This window comes from Lathyrus oleraceus, chromosome 3 (genome assembly GCF_024323335.1).
Source record: "Lathyrus oleraceus cultivar Zhongwan6 chromosome 3, CAAS_Psat_ZW6_1.0, whole genome shotgun sequence".
NCBI lineage: Eukaryota > Viridiplantae > Streptophyta > Magnoliopsida > Fabales > Fabaceae > Lathyrus > Lathyrus oleraceus.
The window spans coordinates 158,448,458-158,472,076 of NC_066581.1; the positions used below are offsets into that span (position 1 = coordinate 158,448,458).

The following is a 23,619-nucleotide window of genomic DNA, read 5'->3' on the forward strand; positions in this document are numbered from 1 at the left end:
GTGCAAAGTTCGGCCAAGAAAATACGACAATAAGATGATATTTAGTGAAAATGAGGACACATGGTAACATATGCACCAAGCTCATGTTCAATTTTATGTTCAATTTTAACAGCATTTTTTTCCTAATGTTGAGAGTGTTTTCTCAAGATCAACAAGTTGAGTTATCAGTTGTGACGGTTGAGGCAAAGTAAAATGGATTAGATTGAATAACTGATTTTTAATCTTATCCAAACGTAGAAGACACGTGGAAACTTGGCAGAAGATTGAAAACTTCATAGGAGATTACATGTCACACAATAGGAAAATTATATATGTATATATATATATAGTGGTTTTAGCGTTAGGAATCTGGTGGCAATTTCATTACAAAAATTATATAGAACTCAAGGTACCTAAGTCAAAGCGAAAAATGCGTTTGTGAGAAAATATATGACTATGTAGACCATTATTTCTTTACTTAATTGAAGTACCTCTTATTTTTCATTTATTTTATGTCAAAGTTATTAGTTTCCCAATTTACTAAGGATTTCGACACAGTCAAAACGACCAACTTCCCTTTTGAAAAATATGCATAAAAATACCTTAGGATTTTTTTAGTGTGGTCCTGCCATCAACAATTCAAAACTAAGTGATTATCAAAAACAAGGGTAAACACCATGTAAAAGGAAGCGACGGTTAAACGTTCCTCCTCTAGTGTTCGGTGGTGGACGAAAAACGTAGCGTGGGTGGTGTAGATGTGAAGCCCGCAAGTTGGTTGATGATTAAGTCAACTTTTTCGGATAAATAGTTAAGTCGCTCAACATTGGTTGGTCTAGCTACCATGGGTGAAGGAGGAGCAATGAAAGCCCCAAATTGTTAGGTGTGTTGATTCCTCGATTTGTAGGACAAGGGGCCTCCTTAAGAAATATAGAGAGAAGTTTTATTAAAATTCTACTTGCTTCATTTATTCATAGATGAAAAAAAAATGTAACTAGATTAAATAAATTATCTTCACCATTTAATCTATGAAATCTACGTAAGTCCAATTGATAAAACAAATGATAAAGTAATAGCATGATGTATTGTCACTCTTTCATCGCTTTCTTTCGCGTAGTTTGCTTTTCAAAGGTATGCTTCCAAAAGGTTTGCTTTCTTCGCGTGGTTTGCTTTTCAAAGGTATGCTTCCAAAAAGTTTGCTTTCTTCGTGTAGTTTGCGTTTCTTAGTCTGTTCATGATCATAGATGAACATACTTTTTCAGAAGTCTATAAAAAAAATTTATGGTTAAACTACGATTTTATAATAAAAAGAGAAAAATGAGTCATCCACCTTTTTCTCATGGTCAATATTTTGAAGAATGGGTCTTAGCTCATTGTTTTGTGTCACATGGTGTATTATGTCTTGATTTTTCCTATGAACTCCATCAACGACTCTGGATGAAATCATCTTAAAGGAAAATTCATCTGGATTTCTATTTGAAGCTTTTTCTTTAAGTTTCTGTCAAATAGTCAAATAAGAAAATAACTAATTTTAAAAGGAAAATTTAACCATCAAAATAACATATTTAGAAACTAAACAAGGTGTAACGTACCCGTAGTGTGTCTTGCTTTTTATGAAAGGCTTTAGCACGAATGACATAGTCTTTGTGCTTTTCGAGTATACCACATCTTTCTCTCGAAGCCCTAACAATGAAAAACAAAATGAAAGAGAGAAACAGAATATCAATTGCATTTGTAGTGGAGTATGAGAGTTGCTTACGGTTGAGCACGCTCTTTGTAAGTACGTTTTGGAATGATGTTTCTCAGAGATGACATGGCGGTGCCGTCGAAGTATGCGTTTCCTGTTTGCAGCACCGCTTCGATAGGGAAATAGTCGGGATGGTTTGTTAATGTTGGCGGCTAGGGCTTATCTTTTTATAAGGGGAATTTGGGCCGGGCCAAACCAAGTGGTTTGGATTCGGTTCAGAGCCGAGGCGGTTTGGATGCAAAATCCGGTTTTTGCCAACGATAACATTCAAGGCGGGGAGTTGCAAACGCCATCATCGACGGACTTGGCCTTCGTCACCATCCATCGCCGGCGTCTCAACTGGATTCGTAGAATCATTTCGGATGAGGTAGTGGTGGAAAGCGTCTGAACGGCAACTACAACGCTTCGACGGAGGTGACTAGGGGACTGATTTCCGCTTGACATTCTTTCTTTTCAGTAGTATTTTGCTTCAAAAATTAGGGATCCCAAGTTGATTTGTGTTCCGAGAGATTATGCCTGTTATTGAAAGTGGTTCTAAACCAATTTCAGAAATGGAACTCCGGTTTAATGTTTTTAAAGTTAAATGGGCTGGTTTGGATTTTTAATCAATTGGACTTGATTTTTAAAATATGATATTGTTTGTGTTATTTTGGGGAGATTTTTACTTGCTACCCCATATTTAAATTTGACACCCTTATCAATTTTCTGATTGTATAAATGAAAGATTCAGTAGTATATTCAATAAATTTGGTATATACTGTTTGGGGGAAAATTTATCAGTTTTTTAAAAAACATTGTGTATCAAATATTTTGCAAAACATTGAGAAATCTGATAGTGTAAAAGCATCGGATTTGTAGAAAAGGTTATATGATTTAATTTGGGTTATAGTGGATAGGTTGACTAAATCAACTCACTTTATCTGGATCAACATCACTTACTCATTGAAGAAGTTGGTTTGTGCTTATATATGTGAAATAGTGAGATTGCATGGGATTCCATCTAGTATAGTTTTGGATAGAGACCTTACGTTCACGTCGAGGTTTTGGGAGAGTCAAGAAAAACCTATGAGAACTAAGTTAAGATTGAGTTCTGACTATCATCTGCAGACGAACGATCAGACGGACAAGACTACCCAATCCTTGGAATATTTGTTAAGAGCATATATTTTGGAGCAAGGAGGTAGTTGGGATAGTTATTTACCACTGATTGAGTTTACCTATGATAATAGTTTCCATTCTAGTATTTGAATGACACATTTTGAAGCGTTATATAGTAGAAGATGAAAGCGTCGTGTTAGGACCCGAAGTAGTTCAGCAGATTATTGAGAATCTTAAGATGATTCATGAAAAGATGAGAACATCACAAAGTCGGCGGAAAAGTTATCATGATAACCGAAGAAAAGCCCTCGAATTTCAGGAAAGAGATAATGCGTTCTTGAGAGTCACTTTAGTGACTGGAGTTGGTCGAGCATTGAAGTCGCAAAAGCTTATTCCTCATTTTATTAGTCCTTATCAATTTTTTAGAAGAGTTGGTAAAGTCGCCTACCAAATTGCATTACCCCCATCTCTTTCGAATCTCCATAGCGTCTTTCATGTCTCTCAACTTTGTAAGTATATTTCTGATATATTGCATGTGATTCGGTCTGATGATGTGCGAATAATAGATCACTTAACTTATGAGAGACATCACCTTTGTGAATTGAAGATTGAAAGGTAAAACACTTGAGAGGAAATGAGACTCCTTTGGTTAAGGTCGTATGGGGCAGAATTGTTAATGATAGTGTAACATGGGAGCTAGAAAGCCAAATGAAGGAGTCTTATCCATACTTGTTTGTTTTAGGTAAAATATTTAGGACGAAAATTCAATAAGTGGGGGACAGTTGTAACACCCCCAAATTTTTATTCGAATTCATTTTTATTAATAATCCATTTTTTGTGCCTTATGGTTTTGCTACTATTATTGATATCTTCAAGATAAGAACTATGAGAATTAATTGGAAATAAAAAAATTTAGAATTAAGCAGAGTTAGTGGATGAAGGAAGCTGGAAAAGTAAAAATTAGTGAGAGTGGGGGAAAGTCAAAGAAATAAAATCAGAATTTTACCAAATGGAGTGGATGAGAATAAATAGGATTAACTAGTAAAGTTTTAAATTATAAAATAAAAAAGTATTAGCGAGAAAAAGATAGTATGTGTTCTTTTGGAAGAAAAAGGAGAAAAAAATCTAACACTAAAAAAGCCTCTTATTTTTTTTCTAAACTAAAAAAGAAAGTATAATTCACCAAGAGGAAAACATTAGAGATTCTGGAAGTGAGTAATTCCATAATTGTTAGGAGCTTCACAAAGAATTCTGCACTAACAAGGTAAAAGGGAGACCATTTGTAACTATGGTATTTTGACATTTAGGATGGTGGGGTTTCCTCTTGAATCGTGAATGATATCAATTTCTATGTGAATTCCCCATGAGATGAGATGATGATTCATAGACCATAGGTTATGGATTTCTCTCTTATTATCAATTGTTTAGTTAAATTGCAGAATTTAATGTTATTTTCCCCATGAATCAATTGTTTAATGTTCTTATCATGTGTTGATTAAATAATGATGCATTGTGATGAATTATTGATTTTAAATTGTTGTTTAGATGATGTCATAATGTATGATATTATGTTATTTAGAACCTATGATGATTATTATGTTTCAATTGAGTTTCTATGTGGTTACAACTGCGAAAAATTTAAAATACACAAGGTGTAACCAGTTACACTCTATTTGTAACCGGTCACCACCCTTAAAACTGGTCAAAATATGAACCATAACCGGTGTGTAATTGATTACGTATTTTGTGTAACCGATTACGCACTTTAAAATCACCAAAAAAATAAGTTTCAACTCCGATTGAGATGTGATCGAATGCGTTGGAAAGTTAGTCCAAGATCTATCCAATGGTGAATTAAAATGATACTTTTATGCCATATTTATGTTAAAAGATTTGAATCTTCCATGTAATCCTTTTAGTGCATGTGATAACACTTATTAAATAATTAATCTTATTGACTATGTGATACTTGGTAAAGTCATGCAAGAACCTATATTATGGTAAAGACTTCATGACAATTATATGTTAGAACAATGTTGTCAATCAAGAATATTTGGGTAATATTGTGTATGGTTTAAGATATGGGTCCAATGTTTTGAAGAGATGCTTGCTATGAATTGAGTCGTGAATGATGAATGATTGTGTCAATACCCTTAAGACATGAGTCTAGTGTTTGATAAAATATTTGTGAAGCCCTAACGTGGAAAATCTTAGGATATGCGTCTAGTGTTTGATAAAATATTTGTGAAGCCACAATGTGGCAATCATATTGATGGTTCGATAGAACCAATAAGAAGCCTTAATATGGAAGTGAATGTATGGTAAAACCTTATGGAGATATCTAATGTGGTAATCAAGGTTCATGTGTTCAATATGGTTTAGAGGTTCGAATGGAATTCACATTATTTGATCATCATGCACCATGTATACCAAAGTATGTATCGTCTAGCGAGAGTGTGTAGTACGACGTAGCTCGTATATACTCCTAAGCCTTACGTCTCTATGAACGTCTAGGAGAGTGTTATAGTACAAGGGTAGTTCGCATGTACTCCTAAAAGTAGAGTTTAGTGAAGGATGTTGTAGTGCATACGTAACTCGCATGTACTTCTAGACATTGCATGTCTATGAATGTCTAGGAGAGTGTTGTAGTGCGGGGTGTAGCTCATTTATCCTTCTGAACTATTATAACTTAGGAAAATAAGCTTTGAGTTCAGTGATGGTACCACATGCATTGGAGTACATGATAAGTTCATTTCATAAGCATTTATGTGTATAATGTGTAGTGTTGTATGATTTTATGGAATGTGGTATGAATTGTTTAAATGTTATATATTATGATTATTCTTCCCTTGTTGTTATTATACCATGTATATTATAGAATATATTCTCACCCATATGTTTATATGGTTTCCAATGTGAACCTATATGCAAAGTATTCTCAAGTCAAGACTAAAGAGTAGTTATTTTATAGTGCCTTATGGAAGATGGTGAAGAAGACAACTTCATTAGTTTTACTTTATGTTTATGTTTTGTTGAACTATTAAGTCAGCTAGTTGGTTTAATTTGTAATAAGACTTTGAAATTGTGATATCGAGGTCAAAATCCATATCTTGGAATTATTATGTTTGTTGTTATGTTTTGATCAAACTACTCATTATGAGAAACTTCCATGTTATTTGTGTTAATGTGACACCCTTTTGATTTTATAATTACCTATTCCGTAACGCAAGTTATATTATAAAAAAAGAAAAAATTATTAGGGTTTAGGGTGTCACATATATCATTAATACATGCAAGGTCCTTGTTAATAACAACAGCGGTGAAGAATCTACATGATAGGGGGAGATGGAACAAAGATGAGACATCATCCAAAATAATCACCATATCACTAAATGGAAGATGAAAGAAAGATGTCTCCTTAGGTCATCGCTCAATAAAGATTGTCAATAGTGATTCATCGAGCATGGTTAGGGAACAATCCACCAATGAAAGAAGATCGCAATTTTCAACAATCTACCAGACCTCCCAAGGCATCAACACATCTAAGAACTTCCTCAACTTTGCCTCGTGGATGGGCACCTTCAGCGACAGTCAGTCATGTAACAAACAAAGTAAAAAAAGCACTAGTTACTTTCAACATATCAATAATAAATAAAGTCAAGTTATATATATATATACCTCTCTTTGCCATAATCTGAATGCCACATGATCAAAATATCCAGTAAGCACGGAACGACCATTGGACCCTCCAAGAAACCCTTAATATGTGTGTATAAATGGCTCTGTCAAATCTAGAGCAATGACCTTTGTATCAGCCGAATGAGTATCCTCTACATCACTCGTAGTAGGCACATATGTATCTATATCTTCCAAAGCAGTAGCCTTTGTATCCGTTGGAGAGGGTAATCGATGCCTAAGTATGATATGTCACCTTTATCTTGGCCATTATTTTCCTATCATCCTTAATTTGGCCCTCCACATCCTTAGTTGTTGTATGGACATCATCAACAAACAACTCATCAATAACATATATGGCCAATCCATCAGCTCTAGTTGCTCCACGTCGGATTCTGCTAGGTGTGTGGAAGTACTCAGCCATCAGCTTCTTGTGAGAACTGGTCGGGACTACTCTCCTTGCTTCGAAATATGAATCTTCTACTTCACTGGCCCTCACACGAGCCCTTGCTGCATCTTTTTCAGTTTTACTAGAAGCAATTGTCCCATCCAGTTCTCTGGTCCTCACTACAAAAAAAATTAAAAAACAAAGAAAAAAAATTAAAAAACAAAGAAAAACAATTAACTATCGGATTTTTTAAAAATCCAGAAATGAACATGGTTTTCCCTAGAATTTCAAAAATTATGGTTGACCATATCAACTTTTTCTTCTACCGGATATTTCTAAAATTTTGGTATGCTTGTATGCATTTTTATTGGACTTTTCAAAATATATAGAAAAAATGCATGTGAAACATGAGTTTTTATGGAATATTTGGAAATATCCCGTAAAAATGCATATTTTGATAAATATGATAAAAATGCTAAATCGCTGGTAAAAATGTATACTTACTTTGAAAAAACTGGTAGTTAGCTTGAATAATTTGTTATGCCGTTGTGGTTTTTGAAAAATTCTAAATGTTACAAATGAATTGTGAAATGGGTTTTTAATTGGCAAGGGTAATATAGTAAAAATGCAACATTTGAGGGGTTCCTGGTTTACGTGTGTGAGTGACAAGTAAAAATATCTAACTTATGACTACTTCTGTCGCAAGCATGATGAATGACATTAGAGAAAAAGAAAAAAAAATGAATTGATTGAATAAAATAAAATTCAATACAAATTATAGTAGCCATTGAGGCCATAAATTGATTTGTTGAGTTTGCAAACAAGGTTGGTGTGATTAGGTAAATTCCATGGGGATATGTCATGAAATATTCTTCCTCTAAGTCGTCATGGAGGAAAGGCGTATTACTGTCCAACTGATGTAAAAACCAACGTTGGAAAAAAGCAAGGAAAGTAACGAGCCTAATCATTATCATTTTAATAATCGGACTAAAAGTTTCATGATAATCCAAACCATAGGTTTGAGTGAAGGGTTTAAAAACAAGGCAGGCCTTACATATCTCTCTCTATATATAGTGTTATTAACAAGGTATTTTAATTAAAAAAATCCATCTACAACCTATACATTTCTTATGAGGAGGTAGAGATATTAAACAGCAAGTGTTGTCATTAGTAAGAGCTTTTAATTCTACATCTATGACATATTTCTAGTTAGAATAAGATATAACTTTATAGAAAGAAGTGGATTCGGAGTTAGAGGAAATAGATAAATTAAATAATGTGAGCTAAAGATAAATTGTTGTAACATAAAAAATTAGATACGGGTAAGGGTGTTTACCCATTTTTTTATTATTTTTAAAATAATCACTTTTTCAATTTAAATATTAAAATAATCAATTTTTCAAATTAAATATCAAAATAACTACCTTTCACTACTGATGTGCAAGTTGAATTGACGCATCCAATTACCATTCAAAGGAAGCACCAGATGTATTGGCATGCTTGCAATGTTAATGGGCTTAGGCGTCCATGCATCTGGCACATGCATGCCTTGATGCCACATGCATTGGCGCATGCATACACTACAGCAGTGTATGCGCCAATGCATGTGACACATGCACCTTCCATTTTTTTAAAAAAATTTGAATTTTATAATTATAATTAATTAAATTAAATACTTAAATTAAAAATTATATTATATTATATTATATTATAAAGTAATAATACATAGAAATGACAAGAAAATCAATTACCCGCCCAATTGAAACATCCATTTGTTCCACATCCAGGTGCGTTAGTCTGTCTTGGAGGTCTCCCATGATTTTTCTGAGGTGTTTGGGGTTTTTTGAGTGCTAATATGATGCAATGGTGGCTGATGTGAAGGTCCGGTAGAAAGTCGAGTGGTATTTGATAGATTTGTCATCATTTGTCCCCAATAGTTGGGGAGGTTGTCACCAACGACGCTTCCGTATTTGAGTTTGGTGCCCATGTTGTCGTAGTTGGATCGTTGTGGTTAGGTGGATTATGGAAGGTATGGTTGCCCGAATTGGGACATTGAATCGTTTTGGAAATGAAGAAATGGTTCATGTGTTAAAGTCAAACAATGGTTGAGTGTTATAGCGATGAGATGTTTATGTGTTCATTGGTGGGGGGATACCATGGCATGCCGCTGAATCGTATGAATCATTTGAGCTATAGATTATTGTGGTGGTTGCGTATCGTTGTTGGTGGTTAGGGTTTGATTCCTGATTTTGAGTTTGGGTGTGTGGCATGAATTGGTTGCGAGGTTGGGTGTTTGGTGGTTAAGTGTATATGGTAGGGTGATGGTGTGAGGTTGGTCGTTGGGTTTGGGTGGGTTGACATTGTTCTTGGACGGGAATTTGTTGTTGGGCGTATGATGATGAAGCTCGTTGACGTTGATCAATCAAATACCTTGGCTCAGACACAAATTATGGCGTTGTAACCTACTTAAACCATGCCATATAATGTTGAGTTGGTCTAGCACCATGTATGATTGGTTCATTTAAGACGTGTCTCCGTTGATTCCTCCAATGACCACACATCTCTTTTGCGAAGTATCTCTAGTCGGAATAATCCTATTGGCCATCGACTCTTTGTTGATGCCAATCTCCCAAACACGTCGGAGATTCTGGAATTTATTGTTGCATGCCGAACTGCAGTTTTATACGGTCACTCTAGTGCATCTCCACAGTAGTGAACCAAATAATTGGTGTTTTTGTTGTCCAAATTGCATCATCATCATGATTAATATGATAATCAAGACCCAAATATGACCTCCAAATAACTATGTAATTGCAACCATCAAAACAATTTTGAACATAGTATACATCATCCTGTGAACGTCTTTGTTAATCTTAATATCCACTCATACATGAACTTCTCCATTTTGGTTGAACGTGGACACAAGGCATTGAATTCTTCTAATCCTTTCATCCTCTGCTATTTCTCTAACTAACCAACGGTTCAACATCCTATTAAGACATTCGAACGTTTCTATATTCCAAAGTCGAGTCTTTATCGGAGGTTGCACTGCTGAAAAGATTAAATCGACATTTCTCTTGTGAATATATGAGTATTCAGACATGGTTAAAGAAAAGAAAATTGAAGAAGATTGAAGGAAAATGAAGGAAAATAGAAGGAGGATAAGAAGTTGTGTGAAAAATTATGGAAGATGTGCAGTGTATTTAAAGATGAACACTGTCGCATTACGCGAAAAACCGGCGGGAAAACAAGAACAACAGAGCCGCCACCGTGCGTTATTTATCCCAAAAGAGGGAAAGGAAACGCTCGAAGTAAACCTGGAAAAGACATGGTCTCGCGACCAAAGAGAGATGGGATCGGGAGTCGGTTATGCGAAGGGAAGGTATTAGCACCCCTACGCATCCGTCGTACTCGACGGGATCCACGCACAGAAGGAAGGAAAATGGTTGCTAGAACACTACTCACAAACACACAAATACTGGCTGGAAGAGACACAAGAAAACAAACAGGACTGACTCGGCAGGATATCGCATCCTGGGCCTACTTAGTCTATCAAGCATAGACATCAGAGTCGAAGTAGTTCGGACTGGGGAAACAACACATGCTCGCTAAGATATCATATCCTATGCATACGTATCTCCTTGGACGAAGGAGAATCAGAGCATCCGTAGCTCGGCTAATACGCACACAAAACAAACACAGGCAAACGTGGAATCCGAATGCCAATCGCTGGACTTACATCAGCATCCGAACCAAAACACACACAAAAAGGCAAACGTGGAGCCTGAATGCCAATCACTGGGCTTACATCAGCATCCGACCCAAACAAACCCACATTGGAACCCGAACGCCACTTGATGGACTTACATCAGCTTCCAAGCACACAACAACACGAAACAAAGACACAGGCGCCCGGAGAGATCTGCTCATCTCCTGCCTACGTACCTCATCTGGTATGAGGATCAGGGCGACGTAGTTCCCCTACGAAGGGATAAAGGACTAGCCTAACCAGATAACTGAGGGAGACACAACTAGGGAGACTACGACTCGAGCCTAGATGTTATCATGCAAATTCATCCCTAAGTTAAGGTTTCTAGCTAACTTGCACAGGAAGCAAGCATATCCTATTCAACACAAGCAAACAACAAATCAAGCATTCACAAGTAGCACACACTATATGCACACAAAGGGGCTCAATCAAAGGGTAAGACTGCAAGAGCAAGTCATCTGTACAGGGGTGAGGTTAACTCTTAACCTTGACATTGAGAGCCAAGGTGAAGCTGATGAAAGGAGAGTGAAGATAAGACTTCACAGCTCTTATCCCTGGCCAGGGAGAGCTTAAGACAATGAAGTGTGGGTTCAGAATGTGGGAACCCTTCTACACTTAAGACTCTGACATAACTGTACTTTGTACAAGATCTTGGGTTTGTATCCCAATGCATCAACACAGTGGTGTGAGCAGAGGGAAGACTCACAGAATAGTAGGAGATAGGCTACATATCTCTTTGATCTACCAATTGCCTTATTCAAAGGACTTTTCCTGCTTGGGGACAAAAGTAAACAAGCACAAACATCGCCTCTTAAGGAGGACTTCAGACAGGTGCCTGGCCAAGTAACATGCCAGGTCTTCCAGACTACATGGAGACAAGAATGTTATACCTCAGTGCAAATTGCTTATCAAGCAAAGCAAAGCAATATTAGCAACTAATGTACCTGAAATCAATCAAATATCATCAGTATACCAATCACAGAATTAAACAGCAAATGGTTCACAATTAGCTATACACAGACAAAAACAAGCCAATGCACCAAAGTGCAAGTCAACTCAAAGGAGCCAAGCATCCTACAAAACAAAACAAGTTAGTTTACAATATCAAATGAGACATCTCAATCAAATGTGGATTAACCTCCTTAAGGCATTTTGCTTCTTAACCTGAAAATCACATTCAAACATGAGATACAAGACCACTAGGACAAGCCTAGGGTCAAAAGGAAGGGAAAAAGTCAAAACAGAAAGTGAAACATGATCAAAATTAAGATTAATCAATTAAAAAGAGAATCCAATTGGTCTCACATCAAAACTATGCACCAAATTCATTTCATGCACAATTTAAGTCAAACTAGGCAATTGTGAATCCTATATGAGCAAACAGAATGGTCACACTCAAACAAATACCTAAACAGCTCAATAAATTCCACAAAAATTCCAGCCTAAACAGGACACATTCAAGGATCTACATATCAATTTTCATGCCATTTGGACAAGAGGAAGTAGGTCAATGAAAATCATAAAGTCAACAGAAATCCAAACAAGCCAACACATGGTAGCAAAATGAGCATAAAGTTCAATCAAATGCAAAACAGTGAGAACAATTAAGAAATGAATGGGACCAAAGCCAAAGTGAACTCAAACATGTTAGGAATCACTCCATCAAATTTCATCTTCATATGATAAGGTATGAGCATTTCACAAGACATGTAACTTCATCACTCAAGAAAAACCCTAAAATGTCTAAACAGCAAACAAAAATCCCAATCAAATAGGAAATGGCTCAATCAAATCCATAAAAAATCAGGGTGAAACTAGACATATTCAAGATATCACATGCAAAATTTGAGATCAATTGACAAAGCATAGGCATGGTAACAAAAATCATGAACACATCATAACATAGTGTGACACACATTGTCACACTCAACTTGAGCACATCATAACTTGCAAACCATAAATCCAAAAATAGCAAACTATACATCAAAATCACCAGCAATGAGTCAAGAACAAGCCTATAAAATTTCATACATTTTGGGTAAGGCATCACCATTTCATGATCAATATGGTGAAACATACATCAAATGCATACATGAACAAGATCAATAGGCAAAGTCAAAAATTCACCAGGCACAACTTTGACTACCATGCCTATAAAAAACTAGATGGAATTTGGAGATGGATGCAAAAATTCCCATGTAATTTGGACAAAAATTGGATTTATTATGATTTTTGGAAGATTGATTAAGAATTGAAATGTTTATTTAAGTTTTTAAAATGAAAATGGCGCTGAATGGCAATTTGGTAAATAATGAAGCTAGAGCCAAAACGCTGCAGTTTAAATAATTGGCATGGCGCGCTCTGATTGGTTGCCCCTAGCGGGAAACACGTTTTCAAATGGCAACGCAAACAGATGAATCAAACGCACGAATTTTTCTAGAAACACCATGAACATCATGAATGTTCATCACTACCAGAATTCGCCATGAACAAATTGCAACCAAAATTGACAAATGGCATATGGATAGACTCGTCTAAGCTAGTACATCACGAATATCATCATGAAATTGTCCAGAAATCGATATACAATGAGAATCGATCGAAAGTAGTTTTAACATCTAAACTTTGATTCAAGATTTCTCAGCGAATATCCAATGAAAACGCACGATTCAAGCTTTAGGTTACTCAGCAATAAACACTCTATCGAATCCCTATCCTAATTGAAGCAATTATGGAGTTTGATTTCCAACCTTAATTTGAGTGCAGTCATGGATTTGATGAGTTCAGGCCTTGAAATCCAAAAACAGATGCGCATTGAGGTGTGGCTAAGAACATGGAGTCAACTTTTCAGCTCGAAGCAACTTGTATTAGTAGTAATCTCCAACTGTCATACACAAGATGCAAATGCCATGGCCATGGATCTTCAAGGTTTTTCCACTGTGAGCTTCAACAGAACTCTTACTCCACCTACAAATGATGAATCACAAGAGAAACCACAGGAAGATGGAAGGAATCTTGTTGAACAATGAAAAAAAGTGGAAGTGCAAAGTGTGAAAAATTGAGAGAATTCTTGTGTTCTTGCTTTTGGATCTGAGAAAATAGAATGTGATTATGAGAAACAGTTACAATTAAGACTTTATACCAATGCCTAATCCAAAAATTAATCATGATTAGCAAAATGGAATGATTAGTACAAAGTGCATTTTCAATCAAAGTGGCCAAAATGCCCTTTTCTAAACCAGTCCATATATCAGCTCAAAGCCAGTTCACACAAGTCAAAAATGCCATTTGTGATGTGTTGGAAAAAGTCCCATGTGCATAGGCCATGTAATGCTCAAAATCACTATGTCATACCAAAAATGCAAATGAATTCATTCAAAAAATGTCATTTTGCTATGAGAGTTCTTGGTGAAATGTGATTATGCACCATTAAAGATCATATGAAATGTGGTTTTCTCAAAGAAAAATCAACCAAATTGGCCATTCCATGTGAGAGTTATACCACTTTGATTTTGGGCATTTTCTGAAAATGAATGGACCATATCTTGCCAACCACACATGGGAATTTCAAGTTCTTGGAATTTTTGGAATGGTGAGATCAAGATCTTCAACTTTCATGTTGGACAAAAATCCATTTGAAGCTTGTATGATGAAGTAATTTTGGGGAGAAAAACTTTCCATTTTGGGCAGTTGAAATTACAAGTCACCTGCTATTTTTGGAAACTTTTGATCTGACCTCCAAATCTTCAACCTTGGTCTTTGATATGTCAAATGAGACTTATATAGACATGAATGAGGCCTTTCAAACCATCTCACACCTTCCAATCCATAAAATCAGGCACGGTTGACCACAGTTGACTTTCTAGGGTTTCTGAAGAAATTCAGCTTGACTGTTGGGCTTTGATCATCCAATCTTTGGCCAAACCACTTCAAAATGATCCTTAGACCATAGGAACTTGATAAATCAACCCTAGGGCTTTGTCCCAATGAAAATGGCACTTGCTTGCTTGTTTGACCTGATCTCCTGACCAGTTTGACCTAATTTGTCAGTGGGCTTGCACTTGGGCAAATGGACAATGCAATGTTATGCAGTGGACCATGTTATGTTAATGACCTAATATGAAATGAATGTACAAAAGGTAGGGTGCAAATTTGAGGTGCTACAAACACATGCATGCGTCATTGCCCTAGGCGTCACACACACACATGACACATGCATGCGTCAATGCCCTAGGTGCCACACACACATGGCACATGCATGCGTCAATGCATGCGAGATACACTCACAAGCACACATGCATGCGCCAGATACATGGGCGCCTAAGCTCATTAACATTGCAAGCATGCGCTAATACATCTGATGCCTCCTTTGAATGGTAATTGGATTGAACTAGCGCATCAGTAAGAAAAAATGGTTATTTTGGTATTTAATTTAAAATTTTGGTTATTTTAATATTTAAATTTATAAAGTGATTATTTAAAAAAATTGTGTTTACATGTATTATAAAAAATTGATGTATTGTGATGGTTGTCACATTAAAGAGTGGTAGTCATTAAGGTAAGTATGAAGTTTAGAGAGGTAAGGCTTTTTACCTGACTTTGGTGTATAATGATGGTTGTTACCTTGATGAAGGGACTTGTGGTAGTTATTAAAGTATGTAGGAGGTTTAGAGAGGTAAGTGGATTTGGTAAGGGGTTAGGGGTAGGAAGAAGAGGAGGAGTATTATTCTTATGAGTGTTGGGTGGGTTGTGAGAATAGGTGGAAGGAGATTCGTTAAGTGTGTTAATGTGGGAGGAAAAGAAAGTTTTGGGTGGGTGTCAGTGGTAGTGGTACAAAGCGTGGTTTTTACCTTATTGTTCAAACTATTCACACAATTATTTTAAAAAATTCTTATACATTTTAAAAATTCACAAACAATAATTTATCAATTATATTTTTTCAAATGTCATTTCATTATTTTTGGATTGTTTTTATACAATAAGTCATTAAAAAATTGTTGATATATAAATTCAAACTCGGGAAAGTATAAAATTATTACTGATCAATTAGTTAGATTTTTTATATCTTTAAAATAAAAATAAAAATAATCCTAACATATTAATTTTCGTGTATATAAATAGTATATATAAGATAGATATCGGTGATTAAAGAATTTTTTAAAGTTAAAGTTTTTTAATATCCTACAAATAAAAATTATAAAAAAATGTAAGGACATTATGTGAAATCACATAATAAAATGACCGTATTCTTACCTCTCACAAATTCAAATTAGCCATGTGTACACTAAACAATAAAAAAATTGAAAAAAATGTTTTATGTAATTTTTTTCTATTAATACTGATGATATTAGGAGTAAAGAATCACGATACAACTATTGAATTTTTTACTAAAGTAATCTAGATTTTTAAAAAAATTCTAAAATAACCCTGATTTCAAAAAAAATAATAATATGGGTTGGCGTCTCCTCTTAAACTTAGAGAGGAGGCGCCAATTGGATTGGCTAGGGCACATGGTGATGTCAATCCAATTGGCGCCTATGTGTAAAGGTTAAAGGGAGACGCCAATTGGGTTGACACCTCTGTGTGTTTTGTAATTTTTTTTCAAAAATAGTCTACATGATACATAAAGTTGAAATCAGACCAATTCATATTAATATTAATTCCCTTTTACACAAAAAGACTAATGTTGATGACCGGGATCACCTAACCGACTTCCGGTCCCACATCCCCTAACTACTCGAACCCGTGGCCCTGACCCACGTTGATGATTCACCCCAAGTGTTTGAGCATCTGAGGGCCCAGGAACATCACTACCAACTGTAGAAGATTGCCTATTGAGATAGTCAGACAAATCAGCATAGTCTTGTGTATGCATCGAAGGTGTACCGCCATAGCTGAGTTCATGACCCATGCTAGAGTAGTTGGGTTATGTTTGACTTATTGGTGGACGACCGAGACGATTGAAGGGAGACATTGATGTGAATGATGTGTCGAGGAAAGATTGAAAATATTGTTGTGGTGTTTGATAGATATAGGGTTGTTAAAGGTTTCGGTTTTGAGATGTTTGAGCTTCTTGGCTATGGTAGGATGAGGGACGATTGATGTTAAATGATCGTTGAGTGTTTTGGCTAAGGCGGTTTTGGTAGGGTGATGTGTTGGGTGCAAAGCGATGTTTGGTCTCTAGTTGATGATCTAATTGTTGGTGGTAGTACGGGGTATGCTCTTGGTATTTTGGTTGGGTGTATGGCATGTTAGGGTTGTATGTTCGTGTGTTTGTGGAACAGAAAGTTTGACGGATAAGGGGTTGTGCGTAGCTGGTCTGACAATATTGGTAGGGGTTAAATGTTGAGGCTTTTGGTGTGTAAGTTGCCTGGCGTGGGTCGTATAGGTACATATCCTCGACGATGAACTCAAAACCAACTGATCTGTACCAAGCTATATAAGTACGACTTGGTTTTTTTTCAGTTTGCATCACAACTCAATTAAGACATGGTCATGGCAGTGCCTCCATTTGCGACACTCAAATCTAGCGAAGCTTTGCCATGGGTTAAAGTTCCATTGGTCGTTAACTTTGCGTAGATGTCATTCTCCTAGGTTTGCTGGGGGATCTGGGATGTGTTGAAGCATACCGAACTGCAATTTCACACGATCACTGTTGTGCATCTCCATAGTGGTGAATCTTATGATCGGTGTGCATGCAGTCCATACGGTTGCGTCTTCTTCGTTGATTTCATGGTCATGATCCAAATTTAGGTATGGACGCCAAAAAAACTGAAATGTGAACATATGTTAGATTATAAATTTGGTAGAATAAATTAACAAATTATTACGAAATAATTAGGTTATTATCCATACATATGTCGGTCGAAGGTGATCCAAGAGATTGCGATACTGGGTAATACAGTGTCTAGGACATCTGTTATAACTCATACCATGTGCCGACCATCTGCACCATAAAGGTAAAAATATTAGTTAGAGATAATAATCAGCAAAGTAAGTAAATAGATACCATTTTAAACAACTTATTTTTGTGCATACGGGAATGTGAAGGGTTGTTGTTAACGGGCGCTAGGGACGTAGTCTTGACCAAACTCATGCTTGGAGTAAAACAGCACATCCAGAAAATATGGATGTATCTTTGTGTGAATTTTTACACAACGAGCTATAAAGATAGGCCAGACAAGTGGTACTTTGCTTATGGCGGTTGCATAAGACGACAATAACAATGTATTTCCCATTGCCTTTGCTCTGGTTGAAGGTGAAACTGGTGGTGGTTGGGGTTTCTTCTTCGATATCTCAGAACACATGTGACTCCACAAGCCAGTCTCTGTTTGATTTCTGATAGACATGTTGTCATTGAGAGTGCTTATAATAGCCATGACAACATATGTCATGATCCTCCTTCTACCCATATCTATTGCATTAGACATATCGCACAAAACTTCATGCATACAATCAAAGATAAGAACCTTCGCAAGAAAGTGGTGAATGCTGGATATGCTCTAACTCAGCCGTCATTTCAATATTATCGTGATGAAATTAGACTGTATAATAAAGATGCAGGAAGATGGCTGGATAACATACCAGTAGAGCAGTGGACAAGGGCATTTGACGGAGACTGTCGATGGAGCCACATGACAACAAACCTTGTGGAATGCATGAACGGTGTATTCAAAGGCCTTAGAAATCTACCAATAACCGCATTGGTCAGATCAACCTATTATAGGTTGGCTTCTACCTTCGCAACCGGAGGTGAAAGATGGAGTGCAGTGTTAATGTCTAGGAAAATATTCAGTGAATGTTGCATGAAAGTGATAAAAGAGGAAAGCATCAAAGCTAGCACACACGCGGTAACAGTCTTTGACCGTCATAGACAAAATTTCACCGTACAGGAAACAATGAACCTCAATGAGGGGAGACCAAATTTATCCTATGCTGTCAAACTAAACAGGAGTTGGTGCGACTGTGGAAAGTTCCAAGCCTTCCGCATTCCTTGCTCCCATGTCATTGCAGCATACGCACATACTCGCCAGGACGCTTACAACCATCTATCTGATGTTTACAAGGCCATTACCGTCATGAATGTGTATAACAAAAGCTTCTTAGTGCTACCAATGGAGGAATGTTGGCCTCCATATGAAGGTGACATAGTTTGGCACAACGACGAGATGCGAAGAAAGAAAAAAGGACGACCAAATAGCACGCGTATTAGAACAGAAATGGATACGACTGATAAAATGATAAGACTATGTAGTATATATCGTCAACCAGGACACAATAAGAACAACTGTCCCAATCGAGGAGCAACATTTGCGTCATAATCTTTTTGTAACCTTGGATTTTGGTAACCTTCAATTTTTATATATCATTAACTTTTTGTTACAACAAGGTTAACAACAAACATCACTACAACATAAGCAAACTTAAAACAAAATATTTCTAACTGATTACAACAATCAAACTGATGTCATCTCGTCCAAACATCATTTCCCTAGCATCCTTATCAGTTTTGATTCGCATCCAACCAAATATATTGTCGAGTCTCTCAATACTTCTAATGTTTTCCTCTTCTGGTATTTTTCCATGTAACCAACGAACCACCGCCCTCTTCAGTTGATCGAAACTAATGATGTTCCAGAAGAGCAGCAACATCTGAGGTTTGTCTCTCGAATAAATCACATTTCCATAATGGTGACGAACACCAAACATGTTTGCAAAATGATGAAATGAGATGTGGAAAAATGATTCCCACATCACCTCTATTTATAACAAAAAAAATTGCACTTTACACTGAGGCGTCAGACCAATTGGATTGACAGCACCATGTGCCATAGCCAATCCAATTGGCGCCACCTCTCTAACTTTAGGAGCTGCCGCCAATTGGTCTGGCGCCTCCTTTTAAAAGTGAGGTAGTTTGAGAATTTTTTTAACATCAGGGTTATTTTACGTTTTTTTTAAATTAGGGGTATTTGGGTAAAAAATTCACAACTATTTACTAAAAAATTATTTAAATTTAATTTTTCTCATAACTTCTAAAAAAAAGTTGGAATAATTATAATATGTTATTCATTATAATTTTTTTTTATAAAAATCATACACGTGAATAATTCATGTTAAAATAAGTATGTTTTAAAATATTTTTAACATAAAATAGAGAACAATGATTAATGTTGTATATTTTATTGTTATTAAATTATTATTCACTAATTGACTAAGTTTAATGATGATACTCTGACAATATAATTTTTTTTTACACTGTCATTCAATAAGAACATATCATTTTACCATATCATATTAATATTTTAAAATTTTCAATATGAATTGGCGGGATGCATGGTCGTCATGGTTGACAGTTTAAAATAAATTCACACTATCAGTGCATTACCTCTTTTTTCATTGACTAATTGATTCTCTAAAAAATATCATTAAAATACCATCAACAAATATTTATCATTAGTTAATTAGTTAATTTTTATATTTTTAAAATTTTAAAAAACAATTATAATATACTAATTATATTTTGTGATTAAAATTATACATATAACAAATATTTATGGTTATATAATTAACTTTTTTTTTTAATATCGTCAACGTAGATATGAAAACAAATACAATATATTAACTATTAATGAAAATAATTGTATTACACTTATCATAATTTTTTACACTTCTAACGTTTAACATTTGGAAATAATGTCATTATCACATACAATTCATAGACAAATAAATTATTTGTTTGTAGCTAAATGATTAATAATTTTTTTTTAATCTTATAAATTTAAATTAAAATAATATACTAATTTTTATTTATTATAAATTAAATTAAAAAACATGAAATAATTATGTATTTCATCATGGTAATTCAAATAAATTCAAATAAAAAACATGGACAAATAAATTCAAATAAAAATAATTAGAATACGATTTTCATCATGGTAAAATAGTTATCTTTGACAAATACATATAATGGATCTTTCAGAAATTCTTTCTGGCTTTTACACAATTAAGATTGAATATCTAACTCAAACTTATAAAGATATAGCTAAATTGATCGTCAAAATCAAATATTTGTTCTTAAAAATGATTATTGATAGTTGCTGACAGCAATATATATTTTTGAAAATATTTTATTATAAATACTTCGGTTGAAGAAAAAATCTTGTTATATAGAAATGTGATTCCCAGTACAAACAAACATTAATCACCACTTGCATCATACGAAAAAAAACAAATGAAAAAAGTATTTTTGTTTTAATTAAAGTACCACATTAATTTGTTTATAAATAGTATTAAGAGTTTATCTATCGCATACATACTAAGTACTATCTATTAAGTGGATTGTAGAGATGTTGAAATGGTTTGTTTCTAACTTGCCATCAAAAACAAATTTTTTTAGTTAAAAAATATTAAAATAGATGATGAAAAGTGCATTTAAATTTACAATAAATTATTGAACATTTATAATAAGAAAAATTGAAGAAAAAAATTGAATAAAACTTATTTTATCATATGGTACATATCATACTCTAAGAATAAAATAAATTTAAGTCCCTTTTATATATATATATATATATATATATATATATATATATATATATATATATATATATATATATATATATAATATATATATATATTATATATATATATATATATATATATATATATATATATATATATATATATATATATATATATATATATATATATATATATATATATATATATATATATATATATATATATATATACCAGTTTGCAGTATGTTTTAATGAATTTGACTGTTGTTGCAAGCATTGGTACAAGTGGGATAAGCACGCTTGAAGAGTTCAAGAAGATGGTCGACAAAAAAGGGTTGTAGCTTGTGTTGGTTAATTATAAGCAATTTAAACTTCGTAAACTAGAACCAAACATCAGAGTTAATGGCAGTAAAGTTACAATGTCAAAATGAACCAACAACTGAAATGGAAAAGAGGTTGAAATTACCATTATTAACAAGCTTATACAAGTCAAAAAACACCATGTATTTCCAATGCAGATATTTACACATACTGACAAATGAATATCATGCCTATGCAAACATGATTGTTAGAAAATGTGATAGACTAGGAAAGGAACATAGATTTGGTTTAGAACAATGAGGAGTATCTTATAAGCACAAAAAGTATCTTTTCATTTCTTCCTTTCAAATGGCTTGTAGCCGTGTAACTTCTCACACAGATCAACATAAGCCTTCTCTTTCTTTCTGAGTTTCTTCTTTTTCTGCTTCAGTTTCTCTTCAGCCACCCTAATAAAATTTGATTTTTCGTAAATGAACCAAACCACACATCAATATTCAATATCACATGTAATTAATTAAATAAGTCAAAAAATACACCTCATAGACTACAATTTTCAAGATAACTACATATAACTATAAATCTCATATGGATTTTATCAGAAAATTTTCAAGATGAGGAGTGAAGAAGATCAGAAAAAGAAAAAGTAACTGACCTTCCATGAGATTGAAAATAGAGAAATGAAGAGTGTTACATTAAAGAAGCTAACTACATAAACTATAATTAGAAACCCTAACCAGGAACTAACTACATAGACTACAATTTCAAGAATAACTATAATTTCAGTGAATCTAATCAGAAAACACAATCAGAAACCAATTTCAATTTCAAGAATCAACTATAATTTCAGTGAATTTAATTAGAAAACATAACCAGAAACTAACTTCAATTTCAAAAATCAGCTATAATTACCGTAAATCTAATTAGACAATATAATTAGAAACTAACTTTAATTTCAAGAATCAGCTATAATTTCAGTGAATTTAATTAGATAACATATCCAGAAACTAACTACATAAATTATAATTTCATGAATAAGATCTAATACAGAGAAAATTTCAAAGAAGATAACTAATCTGATCGATATTATACAATAAATCAGAAGAAAACGTAAACTTTACAAGATGAGCAGTGATGAAGAAGAAGAACAGAAAGAGTAACCGACCTTCTATAAGAACTTCGAAGAGAAGTAGAACCCGAACAGAAACATATAGAAAATTGAGAAATGAAGAATTTTCCAGTAAAGAATCGCATGTTTTGTTATATATAGATATCAGTTAGTCTTTCCCGCTTTTTTTTCAATACATACTAAACGCGTTTCAATCCACACTAAACGCTAAACGAATGTGAACTGCAGTAGTGAACCGGGAACCGGATAAAAAAAATGAAATCCGGTCATAAACGGTTTTGAAGGTCAAAGCACTTTTGAATTTTTTTTCTTGTATTTTGTATGAATGGTAGGTGACATCAACTTTTTATGTAATATTTATTTAATATAGTTTATTTATAATATTATTAAATTATTTTAGTATAGGAGAATTCAAAATTAGGATGATACATGTCAAAATATGTGGGAAAAGGAAAAGGATGAAATAATAATTTTTATAATAATTGATTATCTCAAGTATATAAGAGAATGGATGATAAAATATTGATTTTGTTTATATTAATTTCAATTTTTATGGACATAATAATATTTTTGAATATATTTAAAAATATTTAATTTTATTATTTTGTTTATATTTACTTTTATACCAAATAAGTAGACAACTATGTGCTATAAAAAAATAAGTATAAAGAAATTGTTTTTCGTTTTATTTATTTATATATGCAAACAAAATATAAAGAAAGCATGATCGATATTATACAAAAATCAGAAGAAAACGTAAACTTTACAAGAGAAGAAGTGATGAAGAAGAAGAACACAAAGAGTAACCGACCTTCTATAAGAACTTCGATGAGAAGTAGAACCCGAATAGAAACATATTGAAAATATGAGAAATGAAGAATTTTCCAGTAAAGAATCGCATGCTTTGTTATATATAGATATCAGTTCCTCTTTCCCGCTTTTTTTTCAATCCACACTAAACGCGTTTCAATTCACACTAAACGCTAAACGAATGTGAAA

At 34.2% G+C, this 23,619-nt stretch overlaps 1 protein-coding gene across 1 annotated transcript; it reads right to left on the bottom strand.

The window, feature by feature from the left end:
- Window positions 1–956: 956 nt before the first annotated feature.
- Window positions 957–2,272, bottom strand: LOC127125970 (probable U3 small nucleolar RNA-associated protein 11). Its single transcript, XM_051054832.1, has 4 exons — window positions 1,736–2,272; window positions 1,569–1,659; window positions 1,307–1,474; window positions 957–1,204 (listed from the first exon to the last, which is right to left on the bottom strand). The coding sequence occupies exons 1-4, from the start codon at window positions 1,789–1,791 to the stop codon at window positions 1,073–1,075; spliced, it is 447 nt and encodes a 148-aa protein (XP_050910789.1). The 5' UTR covers window positions 1,792–2,272; the 3' UTR covers window positions 957–1,072.
- Between the last annotated feature and the right edge of the window lie 21,347 nt (window positions 2,273–23,619).

Bases quoted from the DNA above. Each gene is read 5' to 3' on its own strand.
- LOC127125970 (XM_051054832.1), bottom strand. From the start codon at position 1,791: ATGTCATCTCTGAGAAACATCATTCCAAAACGTACTTACAAAGAGCGT. The intron at 1,475-1,568 runs GTACGTTACACC...ACTATTTGACAG, and splicing joins AAAAGCAAGACACACTACGG to AAACTTAAAGAAAAAGCTTC. The intron at 1,205-1,306 runs GTGGATGACTCA...GATCATGAACAG, and splicing joins ATATTGACCATGAGAAAAAG to ACTAAGAAACGCAAACTACA.